Genomic DNA, 22,304 nt, shown 5'->3' on the forward strand with positions numbered 1-22,304 from the left:
AAATAAGAAAGGGCTCAGAGCTGATCCCTGATGTAATCCCACCTCCGTCACTCCCACCGCAGACCCCACCACTGTCACACTCCCCTCGTTCATATCCTGTACCACTCTTACGTACTTCTCTGCCACTCCCGACTTCCTCATACAACACCACAAATAAACAGGGATTTCATATCTGGGACCCCCTAACCCCCCTATTCTATTTCACACACAGAACTGATACAAACCCAGTGCAGGATGTGGGGGGTCAAGGGGGTTACGGTGGAGGTTTATTAGGGATGGGGGGGGGGGGGGGGCGCATCCTGAAATGGTGTGCATTTCAGAGGCACAAAACACAATCCGTGTTGCTTTATTATTATTTTATTAATAAATAGTATTGGTCAAATAAAAATACAGTGCACATAATGACATTTTATTGAAATATAATGTGTAACATCGAACAAAGAGCGAACCATTCAACCCAAAACAATACAATAAATAGATGAATGCAGGCATCGAAAGCTGAGAGTAAAAAATAAAAACAAGACCCCCACCCCTCCCTTGTCATGCCCCCCCCCCCCTAACCAAAACTTCCAGCCAGCTGCTCGCCCAAAGCCTGGTCGCTCTCATGAAGAGTAGCAGCTCAGCTACACTCGTCCATTTTAGTTAAACATGAAAAGCTTCTCCCCGTTGATTCTGGCGCCCTCTGCTGGTTACTCCTGCTCATTGCAGAGTAGCACCAGAAAATGGCAATGGCAGACCTGCCCAGCCCTGATGTTTTTACAGGTAGGTGGGTTGATTGCTCACATTGGACTGAATGAATGGGAAAGACGCCGCCCAACTGTTTAAACCGGACCTGGAAGACCCTTTGGAAACAACACGTCAGGCCTTTGTCTATTTCTGCTGCTCAGACACAAACCACAAAATGGTTCCTTTTTTTTAATTTGTATGTTGTTTTCTTGTAGGGTCTGCTGGTCAGATTGCCCTGGAGGCATATGCCCAGACGCTGGCACTGTAGCTTGACCATCATAATCAACTCCCATCTGTGACGTCCTCCTTATCCAGCATCTGCTCATCAACTGTCAACCCCATTTTTTTTTCTTTTTTTAAAGAGAGGGGGTACTTAAAGTACTAAGCCCACCCATTAATAAGCACATCTCTGGCCAACACATCAGCATCATAAGAAAGAAATACAAGAAGTGCAGCGATACGCCCGGATGCAAAGAGCCCAGTGAATGGACTCCTAATGTGCGTTTAGCGCCACCTGCTGGCCAACTGCTACTCTGCAGGGTTGATTTATCCAACCAGAGCCCCCACACACACTTCTGTCCGGGCTATGGCGCTACTGGCCCGGACTGCGGCCACAAAAGTGTTTGTTTGGTCAAAAGTTCTCCTGAGAAACGAACGCTGAGTGGACAAAAACCTGAAATCACAACTTGAGTGAAAACTGGAAGAACGAAAGGAGAAGTGAGACGGAACGGATGAAGGTGCACACTTGACGTATAAACATCACGAGTCCTGCTCCTGCTATTCCAGACGAGTTTACCTAAACCTCCCCCCCCCCAACACCCCTCATACCCCCCCCCACTCCAAGGTTACCCCGATTGTGCCCACTTGCACCCAGCCAACAGCATCCATAGCTTAGCTACCCATCGCTCCCAGGATGACGGCTGGCTAGCCGACTAGCCCCCCATATTTGAACCCCCCACCCATAACCGCCCCCCCCCCAGTTCTTCTTTTAAATCTTCTTGGGGCGACGCCCCAACTGGTAGTAGTAAGACAGGCTGATGATGATGAAGAGGACTCTGCTGGAGATGAGGAGCAGAGCGCCGTTAGACACCGAGCCGTTCTCCACCAGCGTGATCGCCGTCACTGTGGGAAGGAACACAACAAGAACAGACTTAGGTGGGTGGAATCTTATATAGCGCCTTTCAGAAGGAGCAACGTGTAATCATCATTAAGGGATGGGTTTTCGCCGTGTGCCACACACAACATTTTTTTACGGACTATCCAATTTCAAGGAGAGGCCAGTGGCAAAAATCTGCATGGCTCCTCTATGCAAGACCGAAGCCTGGATTAAGACCCCCACAGACCCCCTGGGTGACCATCTCTTTTATAGAATGCTGATTATACTTTTAACAATGCGGTGCACTGACACTCGGTAATTTAACACTGAACGGTATTTCCCACTCTCATGTTCTGCATGTGGAGACTCAATCGTTTTATCAAGTCTGGGGCAGTGGGGTCCCCCATAGCCATGTTAGCGTATGAAGATTAGACTAATTGGCCATGATTGCACAAGAAAGTTCAATCACTTCATTATATGGGGCCTCCTTTTGCCGTTTCAACATTCAGAGTCTACATTGTTTCATAAAGTGGTCATTTGAACCCTTGGGATTTATAACATTTCATCAAGCAGGGGGGGGGGGGGGGGGGGGGGGTCACATTGAGATTTGCTCATTTCATCAAGCAGGGCCCCCTTTGATCATTCTGACACTTGTGAGTCTACATCATTTATCATTTCATCACTCAGTTGGGGGGGGGGGGGGGTCACCCTTGATCACTTTGGCACATAAAGGTTGTATTGTTTCCTCAAGTGGGTTCCCCCTTTGCTCATTTCAACATTTAGGATTTATAACGTTTCGTCAAGTGAAGGGGGAATCCCCTCCTGCCTTGGTCATGTTGGCACATGAAGATTTGATCATTTCATTAAGTGGGGTCCCTCTTGGTCATTTGGGTACAGAAAGATTTGATCAATTAAGCAAGTGGGGTTCCCCCTACATCATTTTATCAAGTGGGGTGGGGGCTCCCTGGTCATGCCAGCACATGAAGATTTAATCATTTCATCAAGTGGGGTCTCCCTTTATCATTAGGATACTTGGAGTCTACTTCATTTCATCAAGAAGTTGTGGTGGGGAGTGGTGGGGGGTTTTCAACCTTCATCATTTTGCTGAGGAAGGATTGCATTGCTCCCTTTAGTGGGTTCCCCCCATTAGTCATTTCAACACTTAAGATTTACCACATTTCATCAAGCGAGGGGGGATATCGGGAACCCCCCCTTGCCCTGGTCATGATGGCACATGAAGGTCTGATCTGTTGGAAAAAGCAGGTGACTTGGCAGGCTGGACATTTCAATAGGGGCCCCAGAGACCATGCCCGCTCACAGCTCATGTGACTTGTCAAACTAGACTAGAGACAATAATAATTTAAATAAAAAAAAGATGATGATGGGCGGCACAGTGGCACAGTGGATAGCGCTGCTGCCTTGCAGTTAGGAGACCCGGGTTCGCTTCCCGGGTCCTCCCTGCGTGGAGTTCTCCCCGTGTCTGCGTGGGTTTCCTCCGGGTGCTCTGGTTTCCTCCCACAGTCCAAAGACATGCAGGTTAGGTGCACTGGCAATTCTAAATTGTCCCTAGTGTGTGCTAGGTGTGTGTGTGTGTGTGTGCCCTGCGGTGGGCTGGCGCCCTGCCCATGGTTTGTTTCCTGCCTTGCGCCCTGTGTTGGCTGGGATTGGCTCCAGCAGACCCCCGTGACCCTATAGTTAGGATACAGCAGGTTGGATAATGGATGGATGGATGGATGGATGATGATGATGATGATGGTACTGGTTTGGCTTTCATTATTTGTTTTAAGTGAATGCAAATAATTCCTGGTGCTTAATTACAGAAAAGATCATTTTCTTCGATCTGGTGCTACTTCTGCAAAAATATATAAACACACTATTATTATTATTATTTAGTAGTAGTATGGTAGCTTTGGTGCAAACAATAGAATACAAGTTTAAATAATTAACGATAGCAGTCCCAGCCAGCAGATGGCAGTGTTGACCAAGCCTGTCCTCCAGCAGGCGCTCAACTCGTTAACTTGACGCAATTGAAGCTCCGTGTAATAAATAAAACTCGAGAATTGCATTTTACTTACAGATGGAAGGCAATTTATGCTCCGCGCTCGTCACTTCACACCCGCAAATCCAAATTAAAGCGCAACTGCATCTCATTACAAGAGAACGTATTGACTCAAAAGTAAAGGCTGTGCCACTACAGTGTGTCCCTGACGTGAACCCGGGATTTAAGTTATAAACACGAGAGAACAAAATACAACCGCAGATACAGGGATACTCAACCCAAATATTATATTTTATATTTGTATATTATATATATATATATATATATATATATATATATATATATATATATATATATATATATATATATATATTTGTATCAACACAGTATATGTAAACTTAAATATATACAGTACAGCATACATATAGGGTTGAGGGGTATATAGGGTTGAGTATCCCTTTAAGCTGTTATACAGTGGATAAAGAAAAGAATCCCCCCTTTGAAATATTCACATTTTTTTGCTTTACAGCCTTAAATGAAAACACACACAAAAAATATTTTTTCCAGCTTTACTTATTCAATGCAATCTCTAACATCCAAGTGAAAGATATCACAGCTACAGTTCAGAAAAATTATAAAAAAATCAAAAACAAGACCTACTGGGATTAATAAAGGACCCCACCATGTCAATATTTTGTTGACCCCCCCTTTTGCTTTAATGACAGCCTTGAGTCTGTTGGGATTCTTCTCTATCAGCTTTGCACACCTAGATTCTCTATCAATATTTGCCCCCCACTCTTCTTCACAGAACTGTTCAAGTTCGGTTAAATTGAATGCTGAGTGTTGGTGGTCTGCTATCTTCAGATCTTTTCACAGATTTTCAGTGTGATTTAGGTCTGGGTTCTGACAGGCCACACGAGGACATTCACTTTTTTCTCCTTCAGCCACTGTGTGGTCAATTTTGATGTGTGCTTCGGGTCGTTGTCGTGTTGAAAGATGAACATTCTGCCCATCTTCAAGTTTCTGGCAGAGGGTGGCAGGTTTTCCTTAAGAAGTTGACGGTATTTTGCCCCATCCATTTTCCTTCTACCCTAACAAGAACCCCAGGCCCCCCACAACAGGATGATGTCGTCTCCATGCTTTACTGTAGGTATGGTGTGTTGTGGATGGTGAGCTGCATTGGTGTACCGTTTGGTATTGAGGCCGAATACTTCGATTTTGCTCTCATCTGACCATAAGACCTTTTTCCACTTGGCATCAGAATCTTCAAGGTGCATTCTGGCAAAGCTCAAACGAGCCTTAATGTGGCCTTTCTTGAGAAGTGCGACCCTCCTGAACAAGCCACGATGGTGGAGCGCTTGTGAAATTGTTGTCACATGCACACCATTAATGACCACTCTTTGCCATCAAATCCTGTAACTCCATCAAAGTGGCCATTGGCCCCTTGGTAGTCTCTCTTCCTCCTTGCTCTTCCATCCAGTTTGCAGGATCCAGGGAAGGTCCTAGTAGTACCAAACACTTGCCACTTCTTTATGATGGAATTTACTGAGCTCCTTGGGGTTGATAAAGCCTCTGAGATGGTGTTGTCTCCATCTCCTGCCTTCTGTCTGTCCAAAACTCTATCCCCAAGATCTTTTGAAAGTGACTTGCAACCCACAGTCAGTTGACAACCAAGCAAGGGAATGAATGGATCAGGAACAGCTTCACTAATCACACAGATTACAATTGAGCACAGGTGGAAGGAAGCCAGTAACCGCAGTGGAAATGGTGGGCACTGACACCTGAGTGAGTTTAGGAGGGGCGGTTGGGTCCTTTATTAATCTCAGTAGGTCTTGTTTTTGATTTTTTAAAATTCTTCTGAACTGTAGCTGTGATATATTTCACTTGGATGTTAGAGATTGCATTGAGTAAGTAAAGGTGGGAAAAATATTAGTTTGTGTGTTTACATTTAAAGCTGTAAAGCAAAAAAATGGGAATATTTCAAAGGGGGGATTCTTTTCTATACCCACAGTATATTGTTCTCCCATATGTATGTGTGTGTATATATACTTACACATATTGATATATATATATATATATATATATATATATATATATATATTTATGTATATGCACATACACAGTATATTTATTACTTACCTCATTATGTTTACAGTCATGACCAAGAACAAATGTTACTCTCATGATTACAGGGCCATCTTGCCAGCATCACAGGCCCCCTGGGCAAAGTAGTGCTCTGAGGCCCGTGTTTTGATAGCAAAACAGAAACATACGTTGGCATCAGAAATATCGTGTGCCCCTGGCCAGTGCCCATCGAGCACATAGGTTAAGAACAACAATGCTGGACAAGAGCAAACAATATCAAACCATCCATGAAAATATCTCACGTTACTTGTAATACACACTCCACATATTAAGGCCTCCACTTGTTTGCTCACAATTGGCAAAATTGTTTGCATTTTTTTTTGTAAATCTGTACTAATTAATAAAAGGCAAAGCCCTCACTGACTCACTGACTGACTGACTGACTCACTCATCACTAATTCTCCAACTTCCCGTGTAGGGTGGAAGGCTGAAATTTGGCAGGCTCATTCCTTACAGCTTACTTACAAAAGTTAAGGCAGGTTTCATTTCGAAATTCTACGCGTAATGGTCATATCTGGAACCTGTTTTTTGTCCATATACTCTAATGGAGGAGGTGGAGTCACGTATCACGTCATCACGCCTCCTACGTAATCACGTGAACTAAAAACAAGGAAGAGATTTACAGCACGAGTCAAACGTGGGAACGAAGGTAAATGACGTTAATTTTTGAGTGTCTTTTAATACTGTGTAAGCATACATATTAACATATGTGCAATTAAACGTGTGCATTTACGGGGTGATTTCTCAGGCTTAAAAGCTCACCTTTTATTAAAAAGGTAAATGCAAACTCTTTTCATTCTGAAGGGCACAAACCACGTTAGATTTCAGACGTTAAACGCGCAAAAATGTCGGTACACCAGATAAATAAGCGCAACATATTATCAGTTGTATTGTATGCTTACAATACATATAGAAATGTGTTAATCGTTAACTAATAGTATGGGATGGTGTTTTTCGACTCGCGCCTTGATTTAAACGATTGCATTTCTTGGTGGGTTTGTGTAGCTTATTGTCAATATCTTTACACCTCTTTTTAAGACTTAATTTAAAAAGGTTTTCTTTCTTCTTAATTAAAACTTAAAAGCAATACTTCACCGCTGCGAAGCCCCTCTAGCGCTGACGTCCGAGGTTCGATTACCGTAAGCGAGTGCAGTGAATGTGTACGCCTGATGAGCCAAGAATAAGGGGGAAAGACGTGTCACGTACTCTTTGCATTATTTGACAGTAAACTATTTTCAACCATTCTATGATCTGCTTCTCACAACTGAAGGCACCGTGGCTGATGTTACCTCACTTGCTGGCCACCATAAGCGTTACCTGGTAGGTAACCAGCCACTCACTTCACTCCCTAACGGGAATCGAACCTCGGACGTCAGCGCTAGAGGCGAAGCCCCTAAAATTGCGCCACGGCGTGTGGTTCGTTTATTTTGACAGCATGTAGATCGGGGTAATTACATTCACGGCATTCGTAGTCTGATTCACAATCTGATTGTATGGGTGGTTACCTACCAGGTAACGCTTATGGTTAGCCAGCAAGTCAGCTCGAAGTGATCACTTGAGTGAAGGCAGCTTCACAAAAAAAACAGATCCTTAACAAACTGTTATTGGTATATTTTCCCTCAATTTTAAAAGGTTTTCTTTTCTTCTTAATATAAATTTAAAAGCAGTACTTCGCCATATTCATACAGACATATTCATGAGTGCAGGTACTTCAGAAAGAAAGCACCGTGTAAACCTAAAGTTTAAATTAAGTTCATAGACCTACAAAAGGTTGCCATTGATTTCAGGCAAGATTGCTTTTCTCCTGTACAACTATACGTTGCATTCTCAAGAGTGTGCTTGCACAGCTTCGGATATAGATATATATATATATATATATATATATATATATATATATATATATATGTAAGCTTATAAGTACTGCCTTACTTCTCTTTAAGAAAGGAAGATGTAATGATACTTGACTTAAACGATTCCATGTCTTGGTGGGTTTGCGTAGCTTATTGTCAATATCTTTACACCTTTTTTTTAAGACTTATTGACTGAAACGGGCTTTCACAAAAAAAGTTACAGCTTTGCTACAGGATACACCCTCAACAAGTTAAGGAAGTAAAAATAAAAGTATATATTTCTGTTTTATTTAAATCTTTTAAGTTCGTATGCATAGCCCCATTTGGCTGTTTTAGTTTTTTTTTTTCTTTCTTCAGTAATATTTAATCTCCTTAAAGAAAAACAACATATGCATTTTACTTTTTTTGTATCTCTTTAGTAATATTTTAGTGTAAAAGGATAACCAGTATTTAAACCTTTTATGTTACTTTATAAATTTATTTTACACAATGTTGAAAAATTAATAAGAAAGCTACATATTTTGGCAGCTGCTGCTTTAATTTTCAATGAAATGAAAAAAGCTCTCCAAGAGAAAACCTCAATGCACTATCTAAAAAGGAGAAACCCTCATTTATAAAGGTTTGCTGCAAATGACTTAACTGAAAATAAATGAATAGTTCCTATGTGTGTAATACATATTTATCTATTTTACTTATGCCTTTATTCCAGCAACTTGCAACATCTGAGGTACAATTTCTTACATTACTTTTGTTTTTTGCAGCACAGGCAGGTGAAGTGACTTCCTCAGGGTCACACAGTGGTGTCAGTACCAGGATTTGAACTGACAAGCTCCGGGTTTACTGAAATATTACTGAATAAAGAAAAAAAACGAAAACAGGCAAATAGGGCTATGCATACAGATGTCCATCCATCCATTATCCAACCCGCTATATCCTAAATACAGGAGCCAATAAGTAGATATGTATATATGTATATATACAGTATGTATAAGTGTATATATATATATATATATATATATATATATATATGTGAATGTATGTATGTATGTATGTATATATATATATGGATGTCTATATTTATATGTATATATATATATATATGTATATATGTAAATTTGTATGTATATATATATATATATGTATATGTAGATATGTATATATATGTATATATGTTTATGTATATATATGGTTACATAACCTCTTTAACACACTACTTCTCCGCTGCGAAGCGCGGGTATTTTGCTAGTTATTATTAAATAAATAATTTTGCCATTATTTCGGAAAATTATTCCTGTACATACAGAAGAAAAAGCAATTACATTGAAGTGAAGACCCACCCCTGCCTCCATTCATTGTTCAACAGTCTCCGCCGCTGCCCTTCATTCATTGGTCAACAATCCTGGCTTTAATGTGAATGCCCCTCCCCTGCGTGCACAGCTCTGATTTTCTAAATGTATTTAATTAATAATATTTTACCAAAAGAAATGCAAGTTTTGCCTGTTGTGAGGAAGCAAGTGGATGACTTAATATGTGGGATTACAGGACGTGAGAATTTTTCTTGTAGATGTTTTTATGTTTTTTGATGTTGTCCAGTGTTGAACGCAAAACTTTGCAATCTTCATTCTCCAAGACAGATTAATTTTTGAGTTTGCATGTTCTCCCCGTGTCTGCGTGGGTTTCCTCCGGGTGCTCTGGTTTCCTCCCACAGTCCAAAAGACATGCAGGTTAGGCACATTGGCAATTCTAAATTGTCCCTAGTGTGTGTGTGCCCTGTGGTGGGCTGGCGCCCTGCCCGGGGTTTGTTTCCTGCCTTGCACCCTGTGTTGGCTGGGATTAGCTCCAGCAGACCCCCGTGACCCTGTAGTTAGGATATAGCGGGTTGAATAATGGATGGATGGATGAAGATGATGGTACTGGTTTGGCTTTCATTATTTGTTTTAAGTAAATGCAAATAATTCCTGGTGCTTAATTACAGAAAAGATCATTTTCTTTGATCTGATGCTATTTCTGCAAAAATATATAAACACACTATTATTATTATTATTTACTAGTAGTATGGTAGTTTTGGTGCAAACAATAGAATACAAGTTTAACTAATTAACGATAGCAGTCCCAGCCAGCAGATGGCAGTGTTGACCAAGCCTGTCCTCCAGCAGGCGCTCCACTCGTTAACTTGACGCAATTGAAGCTCCGTGTAATAAATAAAACTTATAAATAAATAAATAAATAATTTTGGAATTATTTCGGAAAATTATTCCTGTACATACAGAAGAAAAAGCAATTACATTGAAGTGAAGGCCCACTCCTGCCTCCATTCATTGTTCAACAGTCTCCGCCTCTGCCCTTAATTCATTGGTCAACAATCCTGGCTTTAACGTGAATGCCCCTCCCCTGCGTGCACAGCTCTGATTTTCTAAATGTATTTAATTAATATTTTACCAAAAGAAATGCAAGTTTTGCCCGTTGTGAGGAAGCAAGTGGATGACTAAATATGTGGGATTACGAGACGTGAGAATTGAGAGATTTTTCTTGTAGATGTTTTTATGTTGTTTGCTGTTGTCCAGTGTTGAACACAAAACTTTGCGATCTCCATTCTCCAAGACAGATTAATTTTTGATTTTCTCAGCTATTACTATAAACCACATGGAGTAAGTAACATCCATCCGTTATCCAACACACTATTTCCTAACTACAGGGTCACGGTGGTCCTGCTGGAGCCAATCCCAGCCAACACAGGGCGCAAGGCAGGAAACAAACCCTGGGCAGGGCGCCAGCTCACCGCAGGGCGCGCACACACACACCCACACACCAATTTAGGATCGCCAATGTACCTAACCTGCATGTCTGTGGACTGTGGGAGGAAACCGGAGTACCCCCACGCAGACATAAGGAGGACATGCAAACTCCACGCAGGGAGGACTCGGGTCTCCTAACTGCGAGGCAGTAGTGCTACCCACTGTGCCACCATGCCGCCCAGTAAGTATCATATACTGTAAAAATATCATTTTCGGGTTGAGTACTCCTTTAAGGTGTTTTGTTTTCATTTGTTTGTAATTCAAAAGCAATAATTAAATCCTGGGTTCACTTCAGGACCCCCCGCAGCCTCCACTTTGAAGCGTCTGTGATGAGACGTGTTTGTTTGTAGTTTAGTGGGGATTTGCAGGTGTAAAGCGCTTCTACATTTCTGCAAAATGAACATTTTTGTGAGATCGCAGCAGTAGCAGCCACCTTGAGCTTCACAGTCCAACACTTTGGTGACTAAGGGGTGACAGCAGTGGCTCAGCCCATGCACACTTGTGACTTGCATAGCCAGACACCCCCAATACGTACCCAAGAACTGAATTCCAAAGTAGCAGGCCTCTGTCAGCAGGGTCCAGCGGATTATCACCTTCTCTGCCGTGTACAGCCCGTTCCACATAATTAAGGAAATACCTGCAGAGACAAACACATGGAGGGGAGTCGGATAAACCTCGAGAGGGAAGTGAAAATTGCAGAGCGCAGCAGGGGGTCTTGGGCCAAAGTGCTCCATACGGCTGCCGTTTGTTATTTCTGACTCTTGGGTGACCTGCTGGAAGTTTACCAGCAGGATAATTGAGGCCGGGATTCTACGAGGAAGAGCTAAAGGATACAATCAGACAGGTGTCGATGTGGACTTTCAACAAGCTTTTGTGACCAAACTGAACATGGAGGGGATTCAAGGGGCAACACGGAGATGGGATGAGACAAGGAATCATGGGAAGAGGAACCTGTAGAAAGTGTTGTCCCTCGGGGCTGCTGCACCTTTTTAATGCACGAAGCGGGGTGCCACCATCGAGAGAGACGTGGAGAGAGAAAACCAGATGAACAACCTCTTTAACAGGTTTGACCACCCTAACCAACTCTCACTTCGGAGTACTGCACTCTCCACCCATCCTTCTGCTGATACCAGCATAGGAGAGAGTTTCCCCCCCACCCAGAATTACAGCAGCCCAGGTAAGCAGAGAGCTGAAGAGACTTCGTGCCAGCAAAGCAGTGGGTCCAGATGGAGTATCACCACGACTGCTGAAGGCCTGTGTGTTGGAGCTGGGGAGTCCTCTACAGCACATCTTCAACCGGAGCCTGGATCAGGGGAGAGTCCCGAGGCTTTGGAAAACATCTTGCATCACCCCAGTTCCAAAGGTATCACGTCCTAGTGAGCTGAACGACTTCCGGCCTGTCGCTCTGATGTCACACATGATGAAGACCATGGAACGGCTGCTGCTTCACCACCTGAGGCCACAGGTCCACCACACCCTTGACCCTCTACAGTTCGCATACCAGGAGAAGGTGGGAGCAGAGGATGCCATCATCTACATGCTACACCGATCCCTCTCCCACTTGGACAGAGGCAGTGGTGCAGTAAGAATTATGTTTCTGGACTTCTCAAGCACCTTCAACACCATCCAACCTCTGCTCCTTAGGGACAAGCTGACAGAGATGGGAGTAGATTCATACCTGGTGGCATGGATCGTGGACTATCTTAAAGACAGACCTCAGTATGTGCGTCTCGGGAACTGCAGGTCTGACATTGTGGTCAGCAGCACAGGAGAACCACAGTGGACTGTACTTTCTCTGGTCCTGTTCAGCCTATATACATCAGATTTCCAATACAACTCGGAGTCCTGCCACGTGCAAAAGTTCACTGACGACACTGCTATCATGGGCTACATCAGGAGTGGGCAGGAGAAGGAGTATAGGAACCTAATCAAGGACTTTGTTAAATGGTGTGACTCAAACCACCTACACCTGAACACCAGCAAAACCAAAGAGCTGGTGGTGGATTTTAGGAGGACCAGGCCCCTCATGGACCCCGTGATCATCAGAGGTGACTGTGTGCAGAGGGTGCAGACCTATAAATATCTGGGAGTGAAGCTGGATGATAAATTAGGCTGGACTGCCAATACTGATGCTCTGTGCAAGACAAGACAGAGCCGACTATACTTCCTTAGAAGGCTGGCGTCCTTCAACATCTGCAATAAGATGCTGCAGATGTTCTATCAGACGGTTGTGGCGAGCGCCCTCTTCCACGCGGTGGTGTGTTGGGGAGGCAGCATAAAGAAGGGGGACGCCTCATGCCTGGACAACCTGGTGAGGAAGGCAGGCTCTATTGTAGGCACGGAGCTGGACAGTTTGACATCCATGGCAGAGCGACGGGCGCTGAGCAGACTCCTGTCAATCATGGAGAATCCACTGGAGCCACTGAACAGGATCATCTCCAGACAGAGGAGCAGCTTCAGCGACAGACGCCGTCACCGTCCTGCTCCACTGACAGACTGAGGAGATCGTTCCTCCACCACACTATGTGACTCTTCAATTCCACCAGGGGGGTAAACGTTAACATTATACAAAGTTATTGTCTGTATGCTTGCATTGTTATCACTCTTTAATTTAATATTGTTCTTTATCAGTATGCTGCTGCTGGAGTATGTGAATGTCCCCTTGGGGATTAATAAAGTATCTATCTATCTATCTATCTATCTATCTATCTATCTATCTATCTATCTATCTATCTATCTATCTATCTATCTGTCTAATGCGCGTAACCGACCTGATAAGGATACAAAGAACAAGCTGGTCACGTCTGACGACAACACCAAAGAGGGTGGAAGGGCATCTGATGGAGGACCAGCCACACCACTGCACAGATAGCTGGAGCCTCATTTACAGGATGAGCTCAAACAAAGGACCACATTTCAAACGTTCATTCTACAAAAACACTACAAGATAAAACCAATTTCATTGCGACACAAGAAAGGGGATACCAAATAGATATTTTTTCACTTTATTTACAAAATGATGTCTTCAAGGTGGTGGCCATCATTAGCGATACACTCCTCGAGACGATATCTGAATGCTCGCATGACTCGTTCAGCCATTTCAAGGCAAATAGCATCCTTGAGGGCTTCGAGGTTTTGAGGTTGGTGTGTGTAGACCTTCGACTTGAGAGAGCACCACATGGAGCGAGATCAGGCGAACGTGAAGGCCACCCGACATCGCCGCGCAGGGAAATCAGCTTCCCTGGAAACATCTCCCGCAAAACTTGCATGGATCTCTGTGCAGGCCATATAATCTGTCGCTCCAGGCGTCCACCACATCCATTTCTTCCAGTTCTCTTGCATCTCAATGTGACGTTCTGAAGTGACGGTGACCGTTTCTCTCCCCTAATCAAAAAAGTAAGGGCTTACAATACCAAATTCTGCAACAGCGCACCAAACCGTAACACGTGTGCTCGCTGTGCGGGAGGGTCTCTGATGAAGATCACGAGGGTTGGTTTCAGCCCAATAGTGAAAGTTTTGCTTATTTATGCAACCATTCAAATGGAAATGGGTCTCGAGGCTGATGTCACATGACGATGGCATCTCGATGAACGGTTTGCAGAATGTTGGCGCACAACTCTCTACGGCTCTCCCCGTCTCTCTCAGTGAGTTGCTGCACTGCCATCGTTTTGTATGGATGGAAATGAAGGTCCTCGTGCAAAATCAAAGACGATTGGAAATGCCGAAGGCAGAGGTGTGCTGAACGTCTAGCAGACTGCAAAATGGACGCCCTTACAGCTTGGATGTTTTCAGGTGTTCGTACAGTCCTAGGATGGCCTCAATGTTGTACCCATCTGTCTAAATTTAGCTACCCACTGAAGAATTGCTTTCTGATTTGGGACGTCACCGCTAGGAGGAATGCTGAAGTGCATTCGGAAGGCGCCTTGCGTAGTGATGATGGATTTGTTGTTTTTGAAGAAGACTTCGACATTGAAAGCAACAGTGTGCATGTGGCCAACTGAAAACTACAAGGGATCGCCGATCAAAGGACCGCCACCCCAACCCACGTGGCTGTCTCTACCTCAAGCAATGACCTGGAGAAATGTGGCACTTCATTATGGCTCACCCTGTATAAAAGTTTGCTTGGATTTGACCGCAAAAACACACGAAAAAAACGGGAAAAGGTGTACGGCAAAAACCAAAATCAAATTTATAAAACCTGCCATAGGCACAAGCACCGTGTAACTGTGTGTACAGTACCTGAAGGCGCCTCCGATGCCTCCCTGTAACCTCCATATATGGAGTATGCTAATCAGCAACCTCATACATATGCAATCACGATGCTGCAGGATCTCATTGGCCGGTAGAGCAGCCTTCCCTCCTGATGCATCGAGACCCCGCCTCCCACCCCTGCATTCAAGAGTATCTCAGTAACTGAGAGCACAAGATCACGCACACATTATAGCACCCCTCCTCTGTGTCCTGGAGGGTCCAGGAAAGGCACAACATGCCAGCATCTGAGCGGGTAGCCACTTTCACCTGGCACACGTAATGAATAGTGTAGGCCATACGACCGAGTAGACAGGCAGATTTCCCAGTTAAGACTCCCGACAGATGTTCCTCTCTACTTTGGTAGGCCTGATTCTTTATAGTTTGACTCTTTCTTTTGCCCACCCTACCATCTAAACTGTGACTGTTTCTTGCAGGCAGAGTACAAAATCCAACTCTCGATCGGCTCAGGGTGGGCAGGTGCTTCTTCTTGTCATAGACTGGCATCCCACCCATTGCTCCCACAACGTCTCTTTGACGGAACGTTCCTTCCAAGAACGATGAAGTTCCTACTTTGGAACTGTCCAGGTATCCATCAAAACCTACCGGTACGGACAACCCAATGTAACCACCTGAGGGCCTCGTTTATCATTTATCAAACCACCTGAGGGCACGCCTAGTGATGCCAAGGTCAGACTGCTCGCAGAATGCTTGTGTCAATGGGATTTGTCATTTTTAGAAAAATCTTGTTTTCGCTTTGTCATTCTGAGGTATCGGGCATTGTGTGATGAGCAAAAAAATTTTATTTTCTTCCAAGAACAATGAAGTTCTTACTTTGGAACTGTCCACGTATCCATTTGACACATATTTTTAGGAAGGCACTGCAAATATCATCCCATAATATAAAAAGGGTGACCGGGCAGATCCAAGCAACTATAGGCCAGTAAGCTTAATGTGCATCACAGGAAAATTAATGGAAGGAATTATTAAGGAGAAGATTGAGCAACACCTGGCAAGGACAGGAGTGATTAGGAACAGTCAGCGTGGGCTCAGAAGAGGGAGGTCGTGTTTTATTAACATGCTGGAATTCTATGAGGAGACAACAAAAGGATACGAGTGGAGCAGATGAGATTATTGATCTGGACTTTCAGAAAGCATTTGATAAGGTGCCACATGAGAGGGTGGGCATCAAACTTAAAGAAGTGGCAGTTCAGGGTGATGTTTTTAGATGGGTGTAGAATTGGCTCAGACACAGGAAGCAGAGGGTGACGGTGCGTGGAACCTCATCAGAACTGGCCGATGTTAAGAGTGGTGACCAGTAGGGGGCAGTGCTGGGGATGCTGCTATTTTTAATATCTATAAATGATTTAGATAGGAATATAAGTAACAAGCTGGTTAAGTTTGCAGATGACACCAAGAAAGGTGGATTAGCAGATAATTTGGAATCCATTATATCATCACAGAAGTACTTGGATAGCAGACAGGCTTGGGCAGATTTGTGGAAAATGAAATTTAATGTCAGTAAATGTAAAGAATAACACATAGAAAGTAAAAATGTGAGGTTTGAATACACAATGGGGGGCATGAAAATTGAGAGTCCACCTTATGAGAAGGATTTAGGAGTCATAGTGGACTCTAAGCTATCGACTTCTCGACAGTGTTCAGAAGCCATTAAGAAGAATGTCAGGTTATATAGCTCCTTGATGTGTGGAGTACAAGTCCCAGGAGGTTCTGCTCAAGCTTTATTACACACTGGTGAGGCCTCATCTGGAGTCCTGGGAACAGTTTTGGGCCCACCAGACAGAGCAGAACTAGAGAATGTCCAGAGAAGAGCAACAAGGCTGAGTCCAGGTCTACAGGGGATGAGTTATGAGGAAAGATTCAAAGAGCTGAGCCTTAAGGAGATGAAGAGATGACCTGACTGAAGGGTTTAAAATTATGAAGGGAATTAGTCCAGTGGATCGAGACGGTGACTTTAAAATGAGTTCATCAAGAACACGGCGACACAGTTGGAAACTTGTAAAGGGTAAATTTCGCACAAACATTTAGGAAGTTTTTCTTTACACAGAGAATGATAGACACTTGGAATAAACGACCAAGTAGTGTGGTAGACACCAAGACTTTAGGGACTTTGAAAACTCGATGTGATGTTTTTTTGGAAGAAATAAGTGGACATGACTGGCGAGCTTTGTTGGGCTGAATGGCCTGTTCTCGTCTCGAGTGTTCTAATGTTCTAAAGCCTGCCGGTATGGACAACCCAATGCAAGTTATGTAGAGAAGACTTACTGAGGAGAGCAGCACCGTACAGTCTGATCGACATTTTTGTGTTGGACAGCTCCTCATCAAAGACCGCATCGTAGAGCTGGTTGGGGAAGGTGAGGGCCTGTGGAAATGAAAAAAGAAGGTCGTGAGACAGGGAAAGGCAACAGCAACAGCTCACGGTGAGCGTAGTTGGTAGGATCATCGAGCAACATACCCTCATTGTCAAGTGTTAACTGGCGAGCAGCGCATCCCTTTAAGAAATCTGTCAATCATGAAAGTTAACTGTCCAACCTCAGTGATTGCCCTAGGGGTCTAATGGACCATACAGGGTGTTGATGAAGTAGTCAGACCCCTTCACTTTTTACACATCTTGTTAGGCTGCAGCCTTGTGCTCTAATCATGTCATTCTTTTCCCTCATCAATACCCCAGAGTGACAAAGCAAAAATAGGATTTTAGATATGTATCAAGAAATGTGAAAAACAAAAAAGCTGAAATATCACGACAGCACAAATGTTCAGACCCTTTATTTCTGTATTCCTGCCCAACTTTTCATGAATTACTTGCCCATTTCTTCAGCTATTCAGGAAACGTTAATACGTCTGTGTGACAAAATCAAATACTCGACTTTTTCGCACATTTTGGTGGAAGTTGCTTGCACAGGCCGTCCAGCGTGAGGGTCGTCTTCATGGACTCTCCACCCCAACTTGCTCCAAAATGTGGCTTTGTAGGATGATGGGGCGGACTTCCCCATAAAGGTGTTCAGGGATCTCCTTTGGTGTTTTTTCCCCCCTTCTTTTGTGAGAAGTTTTACTGCTGAACGTTGCTCCAGATCGAGCATTATCTTACTTGATTCGCATGAGGACTCTCCTGATCTCCTGTCTCTGGGAATGTTAGACTCACACTGTGTAGGAGTAACCTTGAGACCCGTCACGACATCCCCAGACTCATTTCAACTGGCTTGCTACTTTCTTTCATACTCGGGTAGATCAATTATTGAACACCCCTCATGAGTTGAACTGAATTGGGGTGCCAAATAGACAAATGAGCTTGGATGACAAGAAGATCTGTCTTTGCCAGGCTGAGCTGGGGAGATGCTGCTCCTTCACCCAGGTCACAATATCAGTGAGATATGCCAAGGTTTTCAGCTCATTTGGTCCTTTGGAGGGAACGGCTGGTATAGCTGTGTATAATCGGCATGGCATGGGTAAGAGATACCATGGGACCGGATGGTAGAGCCTGGTGAAGGAAGTGTAAAGGGAGAAGAGGAGAGGGACCTGGCACTGATTCTTACCCTAGCAAGAAGAAACGGTAGGATCTGCCCAAGGGGTGGGACTCAAACCACCTGAGGGTCAGTCCTAGTGATGCCAAGGTCAGACTGGTCAATGGGAATTGTCATTTTTATTAGAAAATCTCATTTTCGCTTTGTCGTCCTGAGGTATTGAGCTTGGCGTGATGTGCGATAAAAATAAATGATTTTAGCACAAGGCTACAATAAAAAAAACAATGAAAAAGTGAAGGGGTCTGAATACATTCTGAATGCACTGTGTGAAATAAGAAGTCTTCGCTCAGAGGGACTGATAAGCATCCTAAGAATGGCACTACAGCAGAAAATCTGAGAACCAGAACAAGGAGAAGACCGGCTACACCGAAAAGAGCAAAAAAAAAAAAAAGGGAGTGTAGGCCTCAGACATCCACAAGGCAGACCAGCCCTTCACCCAGGCCTGGCTATCCAATGTAGGCCTCACCACAGGCAGCCTACGCCCTCAAGTCAAAAAGGCAGGCCGGGCCCAAAAGAGGGGCAAAGGCTTTTAGCAAGCAAATATCAAAAGGAGGAGAGGTTGGGAGAATGCACTGTTGACAGCACGTTGGCGCACCCACTGCATGACGAACCACCTGGATTGGGACCCGAGTGCAGTAGGTGCCACCTCAGGGCCACACTGGAACAGTGGGAGGTCTGTTACAGTGGCTGGATTGCCAATCAACTCCCAAGTTGACACTGTAAGTTAGAAGATCTGCTTGCAAGTTAATGTCATACCCAGGATGAAGCAATTGCAGGGTAACAGCCTTGCTTAGAGGTCCGACAGAATAGAGTCACTCCTGGCGTTTACAGGACCCAAACCGGCTAACTTCTGACTGCCATCGCAGGTCCCTAACCTTAGAGCCACCAATCCGCACCAAATGTCAAAAATATTCACAAAAATAGGAAGTGGAAAAACGGTTGGAAAACTTCTAAAGTAGGAGAAGTCGGATCATCCAAAAACGGAAAACAACCCGAGTACGATCCTCAGACTGATGAATGGCGACACCAGGTAGGCGTTTCATGGCACCACTTCAAGCCATTTGGTAGTTCCTAAGCAGTACATGTCTTTTACATTCCATTTTTTTTCCGGGTGTTGCCCGGAAGGAAAGTGTATTTTTTTTTTTTTTCAGTTGTTTGAAAAAAATATAATAAAAAAAAAACTTTAAAAATAAAAATAAATGAACAAACTACGAAGACTCACTAATGTGCTTGTCTTGCGGTCTTGTATGTATGTTACCATCCAGCTGACGCTCATAACCGGCCAACTCTATTTAATTTCAAAAGCAACAGGTGGGTACGGTGAAACTCAAACTTACAGAACACTGGCAGTCACCTCCAGTTCACCCTCTGGTGGTCGTTCCGAGTGTCAACTGGATGATAACGTGCATAGAAGACCGCAAGATCACCCCTCCCACCCTACCCAGAAGGGGGTGGGGTTAGGGTTGATTTCACCCTGCAGTATTTTTAGTCGACCAATGAGAAACATGTGTACCAAGTTTCATGAAAATCGCTCCAGCCGTTCGGACATGATGCTGGAACATACATACATACATAAACACACGTACATTGACTTTTATATATATACAGTCATATGAAAAAGTTTAGGACCCCCTCTCAGCCTGCATAATAATGGACTCTCCTTTCAACAACAAAGATAACAGTGGTATGTCTTTCATTTCCTAGGAACATCTGAGTACTGCGGTGTTTTCCGAACAAAGAGTTTTAGTGACGCAGTATTTAGTTGTATGAAATTAAATCAAATGTGAAAAACTGGCTGTGCACAAATGTGGGTCCCCTTGTCATTGTGCTGATTTGAATGCCTGTCACTGCTCAATGCTGATTGGTTGATGAGCTTGTTAAGCCTTGAACTTCACAGACAGGTGTGTCCAATCATGAGATATAAAAGTATTTAAGGTGGTCAATTACAAGTTGTGCTTCCTTCCCTTTGACTCTCCTCTGAAGAGGGACAGCATGGGATCCTCAAAGCAACTCTCCAAAGATCTGAAAACAAAGATTGTTGAGTCTCCTGGTTTAGGGGAAGGCTACAAAAAGCCATCTCAGAGGTTTAAACTGTCAGTTTCAACTGTAAGGAATTGAATCAGGAAATGGAAGGCCGCTGGAACAGTTGCTGTTAAACCCAGCAGGTCTGGCAGGCCAAGAAAAATACAAGAGCGGCATATGAGCAGGATTGTGAGAATGGTGACAGAAAACCCACAGATCACCTCCAAAGACCTGCAAGAACATCTGGCTGCAGATGGTGTATCTGTACGTCGTTCTACAATTCAACGCAATTTGCACAAAGAACATCTGTATGGTAGGATGATGAGAAAGAAGCCCTTTCTGCACTCACGCCACAAACAGAGTTGCTTGTTGTATGCCAATGCTCATTTAGACAAGCCAGATTCATTCTGGAACAAAGTGCTTTGGACTGATGAGACAAAAATGGAGTTATTTGGTGATAAAAAAAAAAGCGCTTTGCATGGCGGAAGAAGAATACCGCATTCCAAGAAAAACACCTGCTACCTACTGTCAAATTTGGTGGAGGTTCCATTATGCTGTGGGGCTGTGAGGCTAGTTCAGGGACTGGGGGCCCTTGTTAAAGTCGAGGGTCTGATGAATTCAACCCAATATCAACAAATTCTTCAGGATAATGTTCAACAATCAGTCACAAAGTTGAAGTTACGCATACAGGGGTTGGACATTCCAACAAGACAATGACCCAAAACACAGTTCAAAATCTACAAAGGCATTCATGCAGAGGGAGAAGTACAATGTTCTGGAATGGCCGTCACAGCCCCTGACTTGAATATCATCGAAAATCTATGGGATAATCTGAAGCAGGCTGTCCATCAAATTGAACTGAACTGGAGAGATCTTGTATGGAAGAATGGTGAACAATACCTCCATCCAGAATCAGACACTCATCACAGGCTATAGGAGGACAGCGTCTAGAAGCTGTTAGATTTGCAAAAGGAGGCTCAACTAAGTATTGATGTCATATCTCTGTTGGGGTGCCCACATTTATGCATCCATCCATCCATTTTCCAACCCGCTGAATCCGAACACAGGGTCACGGGGGTCTGCTGGAGCCAATCCCAGCCAACACAGGGCACAAGGCAGGAACCAATCCTGGGCAGGGTGCCAACCCACCGCAGGACACACACAAACACACCCACACACCAAGCACACAATAGGGCCAATTTAGAATCGCCAATCCACCTAACCAGCATGTCTTTGGACTGTGGGAGGAAACCGGAGTGCCCGGAGGAAACCCACGCAGACACGGGGAGAACATGCAAACTCCACGCAGGGAGGACCCGGGAAGTGAACCCGGGTCCCCAGGTCTCCCAACTGCGAGGCAGAAGCGCTACCCACTGCGCCACTGTGCCGCCCCACATTTATGCACCTGTCTAATTTTGTTATGATGCATATTGCATATTTTCTGTTAATCCAATAAACTTAATGTCACTGCTGAAATCCTACTGTGTCCATAAGGCATGTCAGATATTAAAAGGAAGTTGCTACTTTGAAAGCTCAGCCAATGAGAAACAAAAATCCAAAGAATTAAGAGGGGTTACCAAACTTTTTCATATGTCTGTGTATATATATATATATGCAGTACTGTGCAAAAGTTTTAGGCAGGTGTGAAAAAATGCTGTAAACAAAGAATGCTTTCAGAAATATAAATAATGATTGTTTATTGTTATCAATTTACAAAATGCAAAGTGAGCGAACAAAAGAAAAATCGAAATCAAATCAATATTTCATGTTCCTACCTTTTGCCTTCAAACCAGCATCAATTCTTAGAGGTCCACTTGCACAAAGTCACAGATTTTGTAGGATTCTAGTCAGGTGTCTGATCAACCAATTCTACCAAACAGG

The 22,304-nt window shown here is 43.9% G+C and overlaps 1 protein-coding gene across 1 annotated transcript in view; it reads right to left on the reverse strand.

Annotated features, from left to right (window-relative positions):
* Positions 1 to 920: 920 nt before the first annotated feature.
* LOC114647368 (tumor protein p53-inducible protein 11-like) overlaps positions 921 to 22,304 on the reverse strand; it is a 281,141-nt gene continuing 259,757 nt past the window's right edge. The window contains exons 6-8 of the mRNA XM_028796065.2: positions 17,146 to 17,242; positions 11,147 to 11,248; positions 921 to 1,848 (exon numbers count right to left, since the gene is read on the reverse strand). Coding sequence (XP_028651898.1) covers positions 1,715 to 1,848; positions 11,147 to 11,248; positions 17,146 to 17,242 — 333 coding nt within the window. The 3' untranslated portion in view covers positions 921 to 1,714. The remainder of the gene's footprint in view (positions 1,849 to 11,146; positions 11,249 to 17,145; positions 17,243 to 22,304) is intronic.

The sequence above is a fragment of the Erpetoichthys calabaricus genome, chromosome 2 (assembly GCF_900747795.2).
Source record: "Erpetoichthys calabaricus chromosome 2, fErpCal1.3, whole genome shotgun sequence".
Classification (NCBI taxonomy): domain Eukaryota; kingdom Metazoa; phylum Chordata; class Cladistia; order Polypteriformes; family Polypteridae; genus Erpetoichthys; species Erpetoichthys calabaricus.